We start from the raw sequence: 18,862 nt of genomic DNA on the forward strand, positions 1-18,862 counted from the left end.
AAAGGAACAAAAAAAAGAAAGAAGTAGAAATGGCCCAAGACTGGCTGAGAGCCGCAGGGAAGACTGTAAGATCTCTGCCGTCACATCTGGTGAGTTTCTGTTCTTGTCGCCCTTCTGCTCCAGAAACACCAACGGCCCTTTGCAGGTGGGAGGTGGGGTCCTAAGGACCCATGGTGACCTGACGCTGCTTCTGTCTCCGCCAGCCCGCAGCATGCACGGCGCTAGAAGCCTCCCTAGTCTGACATCCGGCTGGGGCTGCGCTGAGCCAAGGAGCACGCCGCTCCGCGCCTGCCCATGGCACAGACTCACAGCTGGCAATGAGCCGGGAGAGGAAGAAAGTCAGATGTCCCACTGCATGATGACACAGCCTGGCCGCCAGCAGACAACACCTTCTCCATAAGAGAACCACATCTCCCCAAATACCGTGCTAGGTAATCAACTGAGAAGCACTGGTTTCACCCGTGACTCAGGACTTGCAGAAACCAAATCCAAGCCAAGGCCCCTGGGCAGAAGAACCCTGTCCCAGACCAGGAAGGGCACACCGACTCCCATCGCGAACCAAGCCTGCCGGGTGTCCAGGGCCCCCCAAGACAGCAAGGTGCCCAATGTTTTGAAGGCCTAATAAAAAAAAAATGGCCATGTGTCCATGATGTGGCTGCTTCTCAGGCTGGGGATATACAGTGGACTCTCTGCTTTTGGTTATGGACTATATTAATTCAGGCTGTAACAATGGTTGATTATTTTGAAACGTTGAGCAGAAGCTATGATTTTATTAATGACATTAAAGGAAGTTTGGGTGATCTGCTAGGGGAAAGTAATGAAAACAGGGTTTTGGTGATTAAAAGAAATGATAAATCACTGTAGTAAGCCAATCTAATCGAATACTCTTTCTTTCGCCTTACTTCTTCGTAACAGCCTATCTGGCTGTAGTTTTAACCCTTCCCAAGGTCATGGACTCCTTTGAGATTTGCTGAAAGCCATGAACCCTCTGCCCAGGTAAATGCATGCATGCACAAAATCTCACCCAGTCTCTGGAGCCTACACACCCCTTCCTCTAATGCACTCGTGGATGCCACATGGAAAACGTGGGACCTAGAGAGCTGGCCACACTCGGACATGAGGCAGCCTTGAGTGCAAGAGAGAATGCCACAGTGCCCCCACCCCGATGGCAGGGGAGGGTTTTTTTTTTTAAGATTTTATTTATTTGACAGATAGAAATCACAAGTAGGCAGAGAAGCAGAGAGAGGGGGGAAGTAGGCTCCCTGCCAAGCAGAGAGCCTGATATGGGGCTCGATCCCAGGACCCTGAGATCATGACCTGAGCCGAAGGCAGAGGCTTAACCCACTGAGTCACCCAGGCACAGTGGCAGGGGAGCCTTCTGAACCGCTGCATCACACCAGCCGGAGAGAAAGCCTTCTTGGCCTGCCCGCACGCCACCTTTCTGGAGCAGAGGGCTGTTTATGGTGCTCTCACGGTAACAGCTTCAGACTTCAGGGTCGGGAGAGGATCATAAACATATGCTCCAGCTCCACACCCAGGGCCAAGAGGAAGGATGAAAATTTTCTGAGTGACCAGATAAAGGGCATCTCATTTTTTCTGCCTCTTCTCTCCTGTTATCCTGAAATTGTGCTCCAGAGTGGGCAATCCCAACGCTATCTTCAAGGGCAGGGCAGAAAACAGCACAGAACAATTCCAGAGGAACTCATCCCCGCCCAGGTGGCACCCAGTCCTAGAGGCCTCCCCAAGTGCTGGGCAAGGGAAATCACAGCAAAATGTGTGGTTGGGAGGCTCCTCCTTCTCCTCACCTCCTTCTTCACCCTAGAGCTTTTGACCGAGGGCCTCCTGGTCTGGCCTAGTAATAATAATCCTCACTGCCTACCACATCAGTGGCCCCGGGCACCTTAGTTTCTCCTGGGAAAATATAAGTAAAGATTAGAGAAACCTGAGATTATAGCCAGGAACTGAGTCAAAGGAGTCAGGGAAGACAGTGCTTATAAACGTCAGCCCTGGTGGAAATGTAAAACCCGGAGCTCTCCTGGTAAACAGAGGGCAAGTCACGTTAAAGGCCATCTTGTTAGTCAAAGAAAAGCACAGGGTCCCATGAGAATAATTAGGTACAGTATCAGAGCAGATAATGGTGCAAAAGCTATTGCCCCCATCAAATGACAACACAGTCCTGGACACAGAAATGGAGTTCCGTAAACGCTTATAAGCCGTGATTTCTGAGATCTATGCAAGTCTTACAGTTTTCAAAGCACTCGGGTGAGCAGTCGGTGGTCAGTATCACTCTGTTATAGATACGAATCTCTTTAATGTCTACAACAGCCAGGAGTTGGCGAACTTTTCCTCTAGAAGCTCGGAGAGCACCCTTGTGGGCCTGGTTATCTCCGCCCCAAGGACTCAACTTTGCCATTGAAGCGCAAAAGCGCCCACAAACAGTGCACACACAAACAGGCAAGGTGCATTCCAGGAAAACGTCATTTACAGGGGTGGGGGGAGGGTCCCACTGAATGTCTGCCTTCAGGGGTCCTGGGATCAAGCCCCATGTCAGGCTCCCTGATCAGAGGGGAGTCTACATCTCCCTTTCCCTCTGCCACCCTCCCCCTTCTCCTACTTGTGCATGGGCTCTAATAAACAAATAAAATCTTTTAAGAAAACTATTTATAGAAACAGGCCAGGGTAATTTTCTTCCTTTCTTATCAATGGGTTTTTCATTAGGTCTATTTACATGAACGCCCGCAAATAAAACATATTTTTTTGGCACAAGATGACCAGAACTAATGAACTCTAAATATTTAGTCACAAGAATCCGGCTACGTAAGTCTTAAATAAACTCTCTAGGCACGGGAAAAAACAAAACAAAACAGGCAGGCTTTTCGGTCATGGCAGTCGTGACCACGAGAGATTCAAGAAGCCTCATCACTATTACACGGTTCTCAAACTTTGGTCTTGGGATTCCTTCCCACTTTCTAAAAAATTACTGAGGACCTCAAAGAGCTTTTGTTTATGTAGGTAAAATCTACCAATATTTATCATATTAGAAAATTAAACAAATTTCAAAAGTATTTAATAATCAATTTAAAAGTAAAAAATCCATTACTAGTATACATTTTTTAAAATTAAAAATAACTCATTTATCAAGGGTGCCTGGGGGGCTCCGTGGGTTGGGCCTCTGCCTTTGGCTTGGGTCATGATCTCAGGGTCCTGGAATCGAATCCTGCATTGGGCTCTCTGCTCAGCAGGGAGCCTGCTTCCCACCACCCCCCTCTGCCTGCCCCTCTGCCTACTTGTGATCTGTCAAATAAATAAATAAAATCTTAAAAAAAAAAAAAACTCATTCAAAAAACCTTGAGATGATTGGAATTGTTTTCTGTTTTTGTAACCCTCTTTGATGTCTGGCTTAACAGAACGCAGCGGGTTCTCAGATCTGCTTCTGTAGTCAATGTGCCACGGAAGAGTGTTCTAGTTGCACTACGTGAAGAAAATAGGGCCTTATACAGATAGGGGCCTTTTCAGAGAACTGTGAATCGTCTTCTTTGACATTAGAACTTGACAACTCGTAGCTTTTTTTTTTTTTTTAAGATTTTATTTATTTGACAGAGAGAGGCACAGCGAGAGAGGGAACACAAGCAGGGGGAGTGGGAGAGGGAGAAGCAGGCTTCTGCCCCCCAAGGAGAGAGCCCAATGCAGGGTTCAATCAAGTGGTAGCTTCTTAAAGATTAGTGAGGTGGGAATCTGAAACTATATCAGTGAGCGTCCGTGATCTGTCATTTGTTGTGAGTTCGAGCCCCGCGCTGGGTGTAGAGATTACTTACAAATAAAATCTTAAGGCGCCTGGGTGGCTCAGTTGGTTGAGCATCTGACTCTATTTCGGCTCAGATAATGATCTTAGGGTCATGAGAGAGAGCCCGGCAGAGGGCTCCCTGCTCAGTGGGGAGTCTAATTGTCCCTCCCCCTCTCCTATAAATTAATATACCTTTTAAAAAAAAAAGAAAAATCTTAAAAAAAAAAAACCCACTGGTCCATCTTGCACTTTGAATGGATCTTTTATTCATGCACAACTGTGTCCCATGCACTAGCCAGGTTCAACCAATCACACAGGTCTCTGAAATACTGACACTTTTTATTATAAAATACTTTTTAAAGTCACATTTATTAATATTATCCCTTCTCACATACGTCTTTTAAGAAGAGGGAAGCTATCAAGCCTTCAGTGATAGATAGAAGTCTTCCTAAATTAACATTTGTGCTTTCAAGTGAAAATGAGATCGCCAGCAACAAATACTTCTCATTTCCCCGAACTGACATGTTTACTTCATTCATTTTCAAGAAGATGTCTGACAAAAGCTCACGTCTGAGTAGCCATACCAAAGTTTTATTCTTTCAAACAAAAATGATGTCCCAAGAGAAAAGCAGCTGGTTCAGCTTGCAACTCCAACAACTGTACATGTGTGTCCCATGAAACAACTATCATACTTCGGTGCCTGAGAGGAGAGCTTCACGCGTACTTCCCATTTCATGACACTTGGAATGTTAAAAGACATATGTTTAAGGATTGGGATTTAACAACAGTAGTTTTTACTATTTCATCGCGGTCACTCTTAAGTGAAAGGAGCCTCTTTCACCCCTGGCAAGCAGGGAGTAAGGGCCGCTGATACAGTTTGGTGCTACTGCCTCGAGTCATGCTCAGGCTGCCGCTGCCTGACCCACCACTGCTCCTGTACCATCAGAGCCAACGTCAACAGCAAAAAACGATGGCCGTGGCCGGCGATGAAAACAGCGTGACCCCAGGGACCCTCGTGGGAACTACTACCCTGACAAATACTTCCCACGGCCGCAGCTACTTGCAGAACGTGGCAGCCGCTCCCAGTAAGGCCAGGCCTCCACAAACCTTGCCACTAGAGCCTGTCCCCGTTTGTTTAACTGCCTCTGAAGCTCACATAAAAGCCAGAGTCCTCAGAACACTTCCTCTGAGTCTTCCTCAGAAACACGACAGGGAAAAAAGACAAGCGGCGGCAGGAACTGTTAACCAAATGTAGGACACCTATCCCCCCCGCCAGTCCTCAGAGATAACGATGGTGGAGAAAGGATAAGGGCAGTGACAGTCAATGTCAGCGGGCAAAACCCGGTGCAACCCGAGCTCGGGCGTGTGTGCAGGACTCAGGAAGCTTCTGTTCAGAGAACGCAGCGCGACAGTGACTTTCAACGACAGAGGAGCTCAGAGAAGCAACAGCGTGTGACAGAGGAGACAAAGACGCAGCTGAAGGACACTGGGCCGCTTCATCCTTAATGTTTCCCTCAGGTTCAGTCTAAAGGACTCCAGAGACGAAGAGGTAAACAACAACTAAACAAGCGCTCTGAAAGCCACCCCGCCGTCCCAAATGCAGGGACAGCCACTGCAAACAGCACTTCCCTCACGGGCAGTCAGTCAGCCGGGAATGCACTTACACGGAGCGTCTCAAGTCCAAGTCACTGTCAAGGTCATGCATTGAGTCCGTGGCACAAAGAGCCTAAGATCAGGAACCATCAGCTGCCGATCAGCAAAGTGCCTGCAAATCTAATAGCAGACATCACTGCCCATGGCCTTCACTTTGCCAGCTGCCTCTGGGGCGGGCTGGATGGCAGAAGGGTGCGCTGAGGAGCACGGGCTGGGGGAGGGGGGTCAAGCACAACACGGGGGAGCCTGCGGCAGGGCACTCAGCAGTGTGCTGGCTCCAGCTCCTGCCTCGCTTCTGTCCCCATCTGCAGTCACACCCAGGGCGGCTTGAGGTGAGGGGCAGGGAATGCTGTTCCGGAGAGTTCTCTGCAGGGGGGACGTGACCATCCGGCCTCCAGAAGAGTTACCAGCATAACCATTTTTCAAAGTCCTGAGTGAAATATGCATTTGCAGATCAGCTAATAAGCAGCCACCGCCTAAATCAATTCAGTGAAAGCACATGGATCAAGACACCCGCACTCTATCTACTCTGTCTCCTTTCTTAATTTATTTGACAGACTGTGACCCAGCACGGGAGAGAGAACGCAAGCAGGGGGAGGGAGAAGGGAGAAGCAGGCTTCCTGCTGAGCAAGGAGCCCAATGTGGGGCTTGACCCCAGGAGCTTGGGATCATGACCCGAGCCAAAGGCAGACAACCAACAACTGAGCCACCCAGGCACAGTTGCAAAGGGTTTGTGATATTTATCGATGTGAAATGGGGACTTTAACAGTCTGTCAACCAGCAAACGGTGAGCAAGAGCCCTGGTGTGCTCCTGTGACTTCCTGTTCTTACACTGTTCTCGCTGTCGCATGCTGTCACCTGGTGGAAAAAATGAGAAACTGCCTCGTGTGCCCCAGACGATGACAACAGCATTCAGGTCCTAGTTTCTTTTCACTACAGACGCGTGGGGACAATTCCGGTCCCATCCTGGGCTTCAGCCCGCTAACCATCAACCACGTCATCAGCCAATTGTGGCACGAATGGTCACAGAGACGATTCATTACCATGGTCATGCCCAAGCCCTTCAAAGTTGGCCGCAAAAGGCAGAAAGGCTGTCAGAGGGATCAGGATGATGGAGAAGAGGGAAATGGGGCTGGTGAGGAAGGTCAGAGGATCCACAAAGGGGAAGGGCAAGGCCAAGAAGAAAACTGCCCATAAAACTCACCAACCGGAGGACATCCTCCTTATAATTTTTAAGCACTTTCAGCCCAGCAGTAAGGGAAATGAATCCAGAAACACCGAAGTGTATAAAGATGAAAAAGTAAAATGTCACACCTCAAGATATTAAAACATTTTTTAAACTGGGTAATGGGGAGGGCACGTTTTGCATGGAGCACTGGGTGTTGTGCAAAAAGAATGAATACTGTTACGCTGAAAAAATAAATAAAATGGAAAAAAAAAGGGAAAAAAAAAGGAAATGTATAATGAATAAACATTATTTAAAGGGAAAAAAAAATAAAACATTTTTTAAACTTTAAATTTTGAGTAGTGTCTATATCCAACGAGGGGCTCGAACCCACAACCCTGAGATCAAGAGCCGCATGCTTCACCAACTGAGCCCAGGCGCCAAGCCAGCTGGCTGCCCCTTAATACGTTAAAACTAAGAGAACGACCGTGTGATGCCAAAACAATGAACACTGTTATGCTGTAAATAAACAAATAAAAATAAATAAATTAAAAAAAAAAAAAACTAAGAGAACGACCTATTCATTGACAAAAATAATAATAAAGGCACCTTTTTATGTGACAAGCACAGAAAAGGAAGAAAGAAGACAAGAATATCTTCCAGACAGTTATTCTCAGAAGGTGAGTTTTTATTTTTTATTTTGGATTTTTCTGTTTGTGCTACGGTGCTTTATTAGGATTCTAATTTGTGTTTTATCTTTTGTGATTTCCCCTTACCCCATTCCAAGAAGGCAGAAGGGCTCTCTGAGCTCTGAACCAGGCTAAAAGCGAACATTTATACGAAGTTCAAGCTGAAACTCACTGACAAGAATCTGTCCCAGAGGGCGAAGGGAGCCCGGTGCTTTTGAAGAAAAAGAGGGAAAAACAACAAAGAGCTACTTCCCAGGACAAGAAAGAAAATGGGCTGGCACATTCTGAGTGGGGCCTGCAGCCACTCCGGATGGGTGGGCCCAGGGAGGCAGGACCCCCTGGTGCCAGGCCACCCAGAGCCAGAGCCAGAGGGCGGGGTGTCTCCAAAGCAAGGACTGTGGACTGAAACCACAAGAGTAGCAGACACCCCCGAGTGCGGTGCTCTACGTAAAAAGCCCGGGATCCCACCAGACACTGGCATGAAGCCTTGAACTCGGGTGTAGTCCAACTTAAAGAAAATCATGCAGTATTAATTATATGGCAAGTGCGAAATAAAACAGTTACCTATTACCTGATTTCCAATTTTTCTAAAATGAATCCTATTACTTTTATAATAATTAAAGAAAAGGTCAGCAACAAAACTTCATCAACAACAAATGAATTATCTGCCTTGAAGAACATTGCTGTCAGCACCCGGACCCCCAGGCAGCTCCGAGCACTGAGAGAGCACTGCTTTTCAGTCCCTAGAGGTCCGAAGCCCCCCTTATGCCATCGTGCACTATTCAAATCAGCTCAGAAATGCACAAAACATTTCCTCCGTGGCTTCTTTTCTTAGGAGGGATGGTGAGAAAACCAAGGAGATGCAGAAGGGTTATCAAGGCACCGGCATCTAAAAACCAGAGCGTTTCGAAGGTTCTCTCTGGCGTCGGTCTCATCTTAAATGAACCCCGACACATCTATTTTGAAAGCGTGTTAAGTCAGCAGGAAGGGATGCTTTACACATAGCCATCCCCAATCCATTATGCCTCCTGTTCTCACAGTGAAGTGCTATCTGGTCCTTCCCAGACAAGATTTTCTCCTCCTGACTCAGTCTGGAGAAGGTGAAAATCACTCTCACGAGTGGAAATGGAATGAATCATCTGAACAAGCAGCAATCGCCCCCCCAGTCTCCCTCCACGGCGGACCTCTGCGAGGTTTACCTCCTGCCTGTCGAGCAAACGACCCTGGCTGCTCTCCCCAGGTCCCTGGGGCTCCCCAGCCTGCCTCCCAGGAGAGAGCAGCCCTTGGCCTCCACCTCCCGGCAGTACCCAGGCTTTGGGGAAGGACCAGCAGCACCAAACGGCACAAGGGGACTTGCCTTTTCCATCTGTCGCTGATGCTTCTTGTAAATGCCTGATTGACCTAAAAATAAATGTTTGGAGAACAAAGGTTAGCTGGCAGGTCTGCATTCTTCTCTGTTTCCAGCACTAGTAACTCAAGGCCTTGAATTCCCCAGTTTTCAATGGAAAGGGCTGGCCCAGATGGCTTTAGAGCACTCTCCCTGAACAACATCATCTCTGCCACCAGACACCTTGCCTTGTCTGGGGCACAAGCCTGCAAGTTAAGGATGCCCTCTAATGGCCAAAAAAGGTCTGGCAGGGGCCTGGGTGTGAGGGGACGACAAAGCAAAACACAATCATTTCAACCCTCTTGAATCTCTCCCTCCACCTAAAATCTTTCATTCCCACAACTACGCCATCCCGCAACACTGCGGTGGACAGCACCTGCTACCTGGAGAACATGCCTCCCCCCCCCCGCCCCCCACAACACACCATGGCTAGAGGCTGATTTCTAAAGTCTAGGTCTAGGAGCCCGGGAGCACGTGGTTTCCCGCGAACTCTCTATTTCAGTGACTGGAGATGCAGAACGCTGCTGGACAAAGTGTCGGCCTCCAGGGAGCCTGCCTTCCTGCTGCGATGTGCTGGGCGGCCATTACAGCACCAGAGCAGCGCACGCACATTCCCGTATGAGCACCGCGAGGGGCCGGAGTTCCAGTAGAGCGCAGAGGCTGGCGGGGAGAGACTGTCCCCAAAGGATGGCAACAGCCCAGGCCGATCCAGCCCAGGGGGAGGGCGGCTCTTACATGCGGGCTGAAGTCCTCACAGGCCACCCACACTACCTGACCATGACTATAAGCCTTTTCTCCTCAGAACAGCCGCCCCTCCCGCCACTGCCACCGCTGGGTCATCTTCCCACCCTGGAGAACTGGATGGTGCAGGGCAGGAGAGTCAGCTAGCACAAAGCTCGCACCAAACCCAAGCCAGCAGAGTCTGAGCACTTCAAAAGAACCTTTGATACTATTCCTTAAGTCCCCTCTAGGACCTAGTTTTACATCTTACAGCAACTTCCAGAACATTCACCTTCAAGAACCTTGCCACGCGGCACCTGCTCGTGGGTGCTGAAATGAACAAGGGGCAGGAAATGGCCACTAGAAGCCCTGAGGCTCACCCGCATCTTCCCCAAATCCCCAAGTCCCTTCTTTGATAGGAGCAGCAGATGGGAGAGAAGGGATCAGACTCTGTTCGAGAACAGTCAGGCGCTCTATCTGAAGACAGAGCTGGTCATCCTGTTACAGGTGCCTGAGCCGCCTGCGCCCGGTAGGACGCGGGGTACCGGGAGCGATCAGGAAGCCTCGTTCGTGCTTTGTGGTCCCTGCTGGAAACTAGCTGCTGCACAGCTATGCGCGCCCATGTGATGTGTGACAGAGTAAGGGTCAAGAGTCAGTCCGATCGGCTGGAACGAGGATTACATCCACTGGCACTATGTTCTAAATAATCAGAATAACTGAAAGAAGATCGACCCCAGGATCCGGGAAAATAAGAATTTACTTCATGAGGCCACTGCAGTGTGGACCACATCATTTCTTTTTTTTTTTTTTTTAAAGATTTTATTTATTTATTTGGCAGACAGAGATCACAGGTAGGCAGAGAGGCAGACAGAGAGAGAGGAAGGGAAGCAGGCTCCCTGCTGAGCAGAAAGCCTGATGCGGGGCTCGATTCCAGGACCCTGGGATCATGACCTGATCCGAAGGCAGAGGATTACCCCACTGAGCCACCCAGGCGCCCCTGGACCACATCATTTCTAATAGAAAGCAGGTAAATATATTTTTAAACACTTTACTCCGGGGGCGACTACGTGGCTCAGTCAGCTAAGCGTCTGCCTTCAGCTCAGGTCATGATCCCACGGTCCTGGGTTCGAAGCCCATTATCCAGCTCCTTGCTCAGACGGGAGCCTGCTTCCCCCTCTCCCTCCGCCTGCTGCTTCCCCTGCCTGTGCTCTCATTCTGTCAAATAAATAAAACCTAAAAAAATAAAAGAAAAAGAAAAACTTTATTTGAAAAGAAGTAACTGCTCTCAAACGGCCACGAACTAGTTCACTGTAGCGTTGTTGCTAGAACCTTCTCCTTCAACCACTTCCTACAGAACCGGTAACTCCCTTCACCTGGCATCAGATGTAACAAGGACGCTTTCTCTCATCAACCACGGCCGGGGTGCTAATGCTTCTTTACAGAACTGGAGCACAGCGTGTGCACCTCCGGCCTGCCGTGCTGGGGATACCTACGTGGTGCCGTGCTGGGCCTCTCACTAGTTCAGGTTCATGCACTCCCGCACTCTGCGTCTAACCCGGCAAGAAAAGGCTATTTATGGGATTTCAACTCTCTTCCCTCTAAATCATGCTGCTAGGTTACGCTGCTGCTGAGCTCTCGTTTCCAGACCCGTCTCTATTGTCTCATCTGTGCTCAAAGCCACGGCGCCAGATCCGCTCTGCCGGAACGCACCGGGGAACTGGATGCAGACGCCAACTCCAGGCTCCCGCTGGAGACGGACCCAAGTCCGCTGGGGAGCCAGGAAGCTGTGTGTGTCTGGCAGATGCCCTGCGTGACTCGGAGGGGACTGGGAAAGGCTGGTTCAGCAGCCTGGTCTTGTTGGGCACACGAGCCCCGGGGTGTACCGCGGCCCCCCTCCCTGCGGGGACTCACCACACCACTGGGAAGAGGATGGCTCCACAGCACAGCAGATCTACCAGAAACAGAGAATCCTTCCACAAGCCATACTCCGTGGTGCCCTCCTCGGTGGACTCTATGATGATGTAGGCCACGTTCGCCAGAACCTACAGGACACGAGAAGTGGCTGAAGCCCTAAAGCAAGGGCAGATCCCACACAACAGCAATCCCAGGAGGGTGGCCCTTGGGCCTGCAGGTCCCCAACCACGGTCCCAGCATCTCTCCAGCGCCATGTGCTTTTCAGAACACTGTGCTCTCCCCTCAGGGAGTCTCTGTGTCCTCCTCCTGAGCCTGTGACTGCCCTGAGCAACAGGTAGGTGGCAGTGAGCCGTGTGATTTCCAAGGGCGGTCATGCAAAGGACAGGACCACTAGCTGGCCCGCTCACTGGGGACACACGCCTTTGGAGTCCTGAGCGCTCACCTCTTGCAGAAGTCTGGCTACCCCGAGCCGGCCAAGGTGGAGAGATCAGGCAGGGAAAGAGATCTGGCTGAGGAGCCCCAGCGTTTCCCAGCCCGCCTCACTGAGTCTTCCCGGCCCCGGGGACAGAGGTACGTGAAGACTTCGAGGAAGCCCCAGCCACTGTCGGGCCGCGGGAGGCCCCCACACGGGACCTGCCCAGCGCAGCCCCTCCTCAACTCCTGACCCACACAGAATGTGAGCGAACACGTGGTTACTGCTGCTCCCTGTCACTGAACTTGGGTGATCTGTGACGCAGCACAGATCGCCAGGACACTGCTGTGCTTTTTTTGGGCTCCGAGGCCTGAGCAGAGCCGTTCAGGCGCTGAATGGCAGGCACTGCCCACCCCAGTCAGCCACGATGCCCAGATTCCTCAGGCCCTGCCCGTCAGAGTCAGCCCGAGCTGCCCGACGGTGTTCTCGCAGTGCCAGAAACGTTCTTGGAAGTCTGGGCGCACGTCTGTACATCAACCGCTTCTCGCTCAGAAGCGTGCTCTGGCTCCCCATGACCACGAAGAAGGAGTTTTCGCTTCCAGGCTGATGTTCAAGGCCTTCCCAGACTAGTCCCTGTGCTTATCGATGCACGACTTCCTTGTATTCGACGGTTTCAATGTCCCATTTCCTCGGAGCTGCCTGCCATGGAACCTGGCGGTCAGCCCCCTCGGGGTGCGAGAGAGGGAAGCCGGCGAGGGCTGTGCGCCCCCGCATCCCAGTCTGGGTGGTGAAGGAAGTCTGCCTGGAGGGACGGCAGCTGCTCTGGGGGGACAGGGCAACCGGGAGCGGTGCAACACGGTGAGAGGAGGACCCAGGCCCTCCCTTCGGAGCTGGGAGGCGTGGCAGGCTGCAGAGCTCAGCGTGGCCAGCGCTGCGGCCGCGGGAGCCCGACCGCCAGGACCCGGACAGCTCATCAGCATCACTGTTCACTCGCCGGCAGCACCACATGTCCCCGCTACTGTTTTTTTGCCTGCCACATTTCTCTCCTTAAACATCGAGGCAAGGCCCGTCTATACGGAGAAGGCTTCTAGATCGCTCACATTTGGGCCATTCATCTCTCTCCTGGGAAACCTACAGCCACTGGTCTATACCACTCACTGGGTATTAACACGAATCCCTTTGTCATTAACGGGAAGGTAGCTTTGCTGCAAACACTGCCAGACTGCCCATCACCAGAGCAGGCTAATCTGGGTGCCCAGGGGATTGCGCCCTTCCTTCCTCCATTTGCCACACCCACACTGGGCTCCCAAACGAGAGCAGACGAGGAGAACAACGTTATCAAACACATGCTCTTTGGCTGAACAGAGCAGTCAGGCATCCCTGCTAGGCTCTCTCTGTTTCCTGAGTTCTTTATGCCCAATCTCTGCCTCTCCCAAGCAGCTCACAACCAGGCAAGGCTGGCCTTGGCCGAGGGTCCCAAACCAGGAAGGGTTTAATAATAGTTGCCCCGACATCTACTTACTATCCTACCTTGTGAGAACTCACTGGTGTCATTCACAGTTTTACAGTAACTTGTTAATTAAAACACTATACAGCTGAGCTCGGCTAGAGGGCAGCCAGAGGCATGAAGGCAGGCCGTTATGTTCCCTGACTTTCCAGCAGATCTCTACTCAAGTGCAGGCATCCATAAGCCGTCCGCCACATGAAGTGACGGCAGACAGCTCTCAGGGCCTTGACCCGAGGCCTAGGTGTGCCAGAATCCAGAAAGGGAACCCCAGCAGTGTGAGCCGGGGTTTCTGGGTGAGCCAACTCCCTCTGCCTGGACAGGCCCAGAGCTGAGTCCTGTGAAGTGAAAGGACACAACCAGGACGCGCAGGATCAGGGTCCCTTTACCTGGAGCGGGATGACGATCATGAAGATCTTTTTGTCTTTATCGGAAAGGATGTGCTTAATGAAAGCCCAGCCCGTGCCGATGAGCGCGATGGTGATGAACAGGAGTGCCCCTTTCAAGCTGCAAAAGAAAAAGTTTCAGGCGCCAGTGGCCTCTTCAGACTCTCCGCAAGTTCCACTGCTCGGCTCCTTCATGACCTCACGGGCTTCTTGGGGAAGACAAGGGGCCACATTTAGGAAAGGCCTCTTAAGTGAGGCAGCACACAACGGGTTCGCCGCGTCCCGCACTCCGAGCAGCTAACCCGCCCTACGGAGGCAGCCCCCTCCCGAGCCAGCAGGCCCGAGTTCTCAGGTCGGGACAGCCACCCGTGTGCCACACAGCTCCGGCGTGGCAGGAACCCGGACAGGCTGCCGCGGGCGGGCAGCGACTGTTCATGCGAGGCGGGTCCCTCCCCGCCGGGGCCTCCCCAACTTCTCCTGCACGTCGCCTTGTGGGAGGAGCACTTCTCGGGTCACTCTGTGTACTTACAGGTGAGTGATGTAGTACACGACAGCCCAACCCTCGATGGGAAAGCCCTGGGACGAGATGTAGTGGTAGTCGATCTGCAACGGAACGACCACAGTTCAGAGAGGCCCATCCCCCACACGCCTTCACGCGCAGGGAGGCAGAGCCACAGCACCTCACCACGGGGGGGGGGTGGTCCCCTCACCCCAGCCGCTAATACCTCACTTGTCAATTCACAATCCAGACATGAAGGCCAAGGTCAGGCAGCACGAGAAACCTGCCCCAAGTTTCGACGCCACCGGCCCGCAGGCCAGGTCCGTCTCTGGAGGCAGGAGATTCACACTAGCAGACGGCTGCCTGTTATTTTCTTTTAAAATCCCCAAGGACCAGGACGCCTGGGTGGCTCAGCCAGTGAAGCGGCTGCCTTCGGCTCAGGTCATGATCCCAGGGTCCTGGAATGGAATCCCGCATTGGGCTCCCACCAGCCAAAAAAAAAAAAAAAAAAAAAAAAAAAAAAATCCAGGTGGAGTCACGCAGTTTCCCCTGTGCTGTTGTTTTGTCTTTTTGAAAAAAGATCTATGCATTTCGAGCTACTTAAAGCCGCCAGCGCATTTTAATTGAAGAGGCCAGTTTGAGTAGCGCACTCGCAGTGCTTCCTGGCACGACTCACGAACGCCAGCATCGATGTCTTCGTAGACCTTTCATCCTGTCACGAACGGCTATCTAGACACTGAAGTGACTCAAGGGTCTTGTCATTCGTTACCAACCAAGTTCCAGAAAGATTCTTTTCACTCAGATCCCAATGGGAAATTATCCAAGTAACTGTCATTTCCAGAGACTATAACCGCAGACATTACTACGCCTCTGACGCCAACACTCTGAAGGGCAGGACAGCGTGTGTCTGGAGACTGTCGCCCTGCCAAGTGCGGCCGGCGGGTGCCACCGGGCGGCTGTGACCTTCCTCCCGCGGGCAGGTGCACGTCACTCGGCAGCCAGACTGACTATTCCAAGTGCAAGCGCAACTCACAGGCCTCCACGTGTTCATCACTGTTCTCTCAAGTGAGCATGCTCACGCCAAGCTTCAAATCAAACGGGCACACAGGGAGGGAGAAAAATCAAGCCACGGAAACAATGTGGCAGGTGGCACTCTAATCTTGAGAAAAGACAAATAAACAAAAAGGAACAAAAACAAGGCAGGTTCTAGGAAAACTCTGGGTGTGTGCGGTCGTGTTGGAAGCTGGCTCCGGGCTCAGGTCACTGACTGAGGGTGTCAGGATTTATCCCTGGGACGGCCCCTCCCACACCAAACGCCTCATGAGAGAAGGTCTTCCCTCATCTTGTTTCCCACTGACCTAGCTCCCCTCCCTTCCACTTCGCTTTTCCTGACTGTAGAGACACTGTACGTCATTTCATAAATGACCCGAAACATGAATACATACCGCGTGGAACACCAAGGAAAGAGACTTCGTGAAAGGAAGGGCCGCCATCAACCAGTGAATTTTAAATACATCATTCCTATAAAAACGGAGAGAAAAGAATTAAAGGAATATCCCAGGGGTGCCCGGGTGGCTCAGTCAGTTAAGTGTCTGCCTTCTTTCTGCTCAGGTCATGATCTCAGGTCCTGGGATCGAGCCCCATATTGGGCTCCCTCTCTCACTCTCCTCCGTGTTGCTCCTCCCCCCTCCCTCAAATAAATAAATAAAATCTTTTAAAAAAAAAAGCAATATTCCATTCCCCCACCCTCCAAAAGATGGCTAAAACTCCGGGCATCAGATACATTTATAAGGAAGCACTAAATATTATCTAAGCAAACCACACCCATGAAGCCCTTTGGTGCCCTCGTTTCCACCAACAGGAACAGCCCCAACAGAGCCCCAGAGGCCCCCCTCGTGCAGTCTGTGTTGTGACTGGAGTAGTGTTAGGCACTGAAGCCAGACAGGACGAGTTCCAGCTCCTGATAAGATGGGAACCTGCGCAGCTTGCCAGCTTCGTGCCCAGAAACCACCTTGGAAAGGCCCCAGTGTCAAGCATGAGGCGGCGGGATCTACAAAACTGGCAAGAAGACCCTGGGGGAGCAGAAGGTGCCCAGGCTTGGCTGTGGGGGCGAGCGGCGGCCCGGAGCGGGTGGGAGGAGCCAGGCGGCAGGCAGGACCCTGGCCCACCAGACACACCAGGCCAGCGGGGGAAAGTGCCGGCTCCCACCGCCGTGCCCACACAGACACCTGTCGTCCACCTTCGGGCTGCCGCCTCGCCCTGGGAACTAACGTCCTAGGACACCAGACCATTTGGGAGACAAATGTAAAACTCTTAAAGTACATAAAACTTGAGTAAGAGCCACAGAGGAAACGGACACTTTCAGGTATCAAGACGTTCTGCGAAGCCACAGCAGGCCAACATGTGGAACGGGAACGGCATGAGACAAGTGAGCCAACAAAACAAAGCTCAGAAATGGATTCCTGTGTGTATGGAGGCTTGACACAGGAGGGATACGGGGGCAGCAAATGAGGAGGAACGGGGAGGACTGTTTAAAAACCGGCACGGGGAAAATCAGCTCGGAACTGCGTGCGTACACACACACACGCTGCCGGGTCCCCGCTTCAGTTACATAGAGGAACACTCCAGAAGGATTCCAGTGCTAAACAGAACACACACCTTTTGTGACCCTGGAGTTAAGGAAAGGCTTCTTCCAAGACCCACGGCCCAAAAGATTAAAACCAGAGAGCTCTAACTCCATTAATATGAAAGACTTTCATTTAACAATGAATACCACAGACAAGTTTAACAGACTGGGAGAAGAAATTGGCAATGTCTAAGACAGAAAAAGGACTGATATCCAAAATATCCAAGAAACTCCTGTGAAGCAACAAGAAAATGACAGAAAACCCAACAGAAAAATAGGCAAAGCCTAAAGACGGTCACCAGAGGGGAAACCCAAGGGGCGCCTGGGTGGCTCAGTGGGTTAAAGCCTCTGCCTTCGGCTTGGGTCATGATCCCAGGGTCCTGGGATCAAGCCCCGCATGGGGCTCTCTGCTCAGCAGGGAGCCTGCTTCCCCCTCTCGCTCTGCCTGCCTCTCTGCCTACTTGTGATCTGTCTGTCAAATAAAATAAATCTTAAAAAAAAAAAAAAAAAGGGAACCCGAAGAGTCAACAAGTCCCTAGAAAGATATTTCCATCATTGGTATTTAGGAAAACGCAAAATAAAATGAAGTACCAGTTTACACCCATCAGACTGGCCAAAAATAAGATGTCAGAGTTGGTACACGGGGAGACAGGAGCCCTGCCGCCCCACGGGCAGAAGTATAAACTGGCAAAGGGCGACCCGGCAGCACTCAATGAAATTCAGTAAGGATTTACCCCATACCCAGGGCAGCTTCTCCTGGGAGTGTACCCCCGAGAGAGCCATAACGGGACAAGGCCAGGTGGGCGGTCATGGCCACACTGGGGGAGCCAGGGGATGCAGGCCGAGCCTCACTAAAGGGAGGGATAAGTAGAATGTGGGGATGCACACCGTGGAGCAGCTAGAAGTTAATGAACTAGACGGACACACGGCAATGTGACTAGGTCTTAAGAAAGATACTACTGCGTGAAAAACGAGAACAGTATCTGTGGATAGTACGGTTTATAGAAGTTAAAAATGCAGGCACTACCAATAAACATCAGCTACTTATACGAACACAGGCATGCCCAACAACACCTACTATCTGCGCCTGAGCAGCCGCGAGAAGCATGACTTGCGGTGGGAAATGAAGGGGAAATGAAGAGGAGGGCCCTGCGCCAATGATAAGGCGGGCGTGTCACCAGCTGACGCACACTCCCTTTCCGGGCTGATTTCCTCCCTGGTACTTTCCTGTCTGGGGCCTACCTACTTGAAGGTCAAGAAGGAAGTCAAGGCCGGAGGGGTCTGTCACTCCCGAACAGCGCTGAGAACCCTGGGTACCCAGAGCGCAGCAGCGCGCACTGCCGAGCCCGGGTGCTGGCTCCCGTACCCTGGCACCCGCGGCGGCAGCCCCGGCTGAGACAACGGCCACGGGTCAGTGATGTTTGGGGGAACACACGCTCCACAGCCACAGCAGCTTGGCACGAATACAGGTTCTACGCCGGCCACCTTAACCCTTCTAAGCCTCGCTAACCTCTCCTGAAAACGGGGCAACGGCTGCCTCAAGGGGCAGCTGGATGATGAGCGGAAATGACCGGCATCAGGGGACTGATGGGGCAAGGAGTGGGCACCGAAAAGCCATCGGCCGTCTTCCCCTTCCCACGCTCAGGGGCCCAGGGCAGCACCCAGAGAGCCGAGAGGAGCCGCTTAATGCGCGGCAAGTAGATGTGGGCGCCGCTCCCAGCCGTGGCAGGTGTCGCCGACCGTGTCTCTCTTTTCCCCTCCCAAGACCTCCAGAGGACGAGGCAAAGATCTCCCAGTTCCTTCCAGCTCTAAGGGACCGCGAGCCTGTGAAATGCACGAAGCCTTGGAGTCACATCCTTTACAGGACTCAAATTTCCAACCCAACAGCACGGTCTGTAGGTCTCCTGGAAACGCACGGGACGGGGCGGAAGGCTTACATTACACACCCCGGTTGTGCCGACTGCACGGAAGCAAGAAGCTGCACAAAGTAGGTCGGCCTCAACCACAGAGTTAAAACTTCCCACAATCCTACATAAGTGAACCAGTGATAGTGACTACTGCACCACTGAACACACGGACCGAGAACACCGCGGCACACCTGCCCGGTCAACTTTTATGTACCT

At 51.8% G+C, this 18,862-nt stretch overlaps 1 protein-coding gene across 2 annotated transcripts in view; it reads right to left on the bottom strand.

Moving 5' to 3' along the window:
- GPR107 (G protein-coupled receptor 107) overlaps window positions 1–18,862 on the bottom strand; it is a 77,979-nt gene that overhangs the window by 20,929 nt on the left and 38,188 nt on the right. For both annotated transcript variants that reach the window (XM_046021925.1, XM_046021927.1), the window contains 5 exons: window positions 15,559–15,634; window positions 14,144–14,217; window positions 13,618–13,735; window positions 11,310–11,440; window positions 8,649–8,692 (listed from right to left, as the gene is read on the bottom strand). In XM_046021925.1, the coding sequence (XP_045877881.1) occupies window positions 8,649–8,692; window positions 11,310–11,440; window positions 13,618–13,735; window positions 14,144–14,217; window positions 15,559–15,634 (443 nt within the window). The remainder of the gene's footprint in view (window positions 1–8,648; window positions 8,693–11,309; window positions 11,441–13,617; window positions 13,736–14,143; window positions 14,218–15,558; window positions 15,635–18,862) is intronic.

Source organism: Meles meles, chromosome 11 (genome assembly GCF_922984935.1).
Source record: "Meles meles chromosome 11, mMelMel3.1 paternal haplotype, whole genome shotgun sequence".
NCBI classification, from domain to species: Eukaryota; Metazoa; Chordata; class Mammalia; order Carnivora; family Mustelidae; genus Meles; species Meles meles.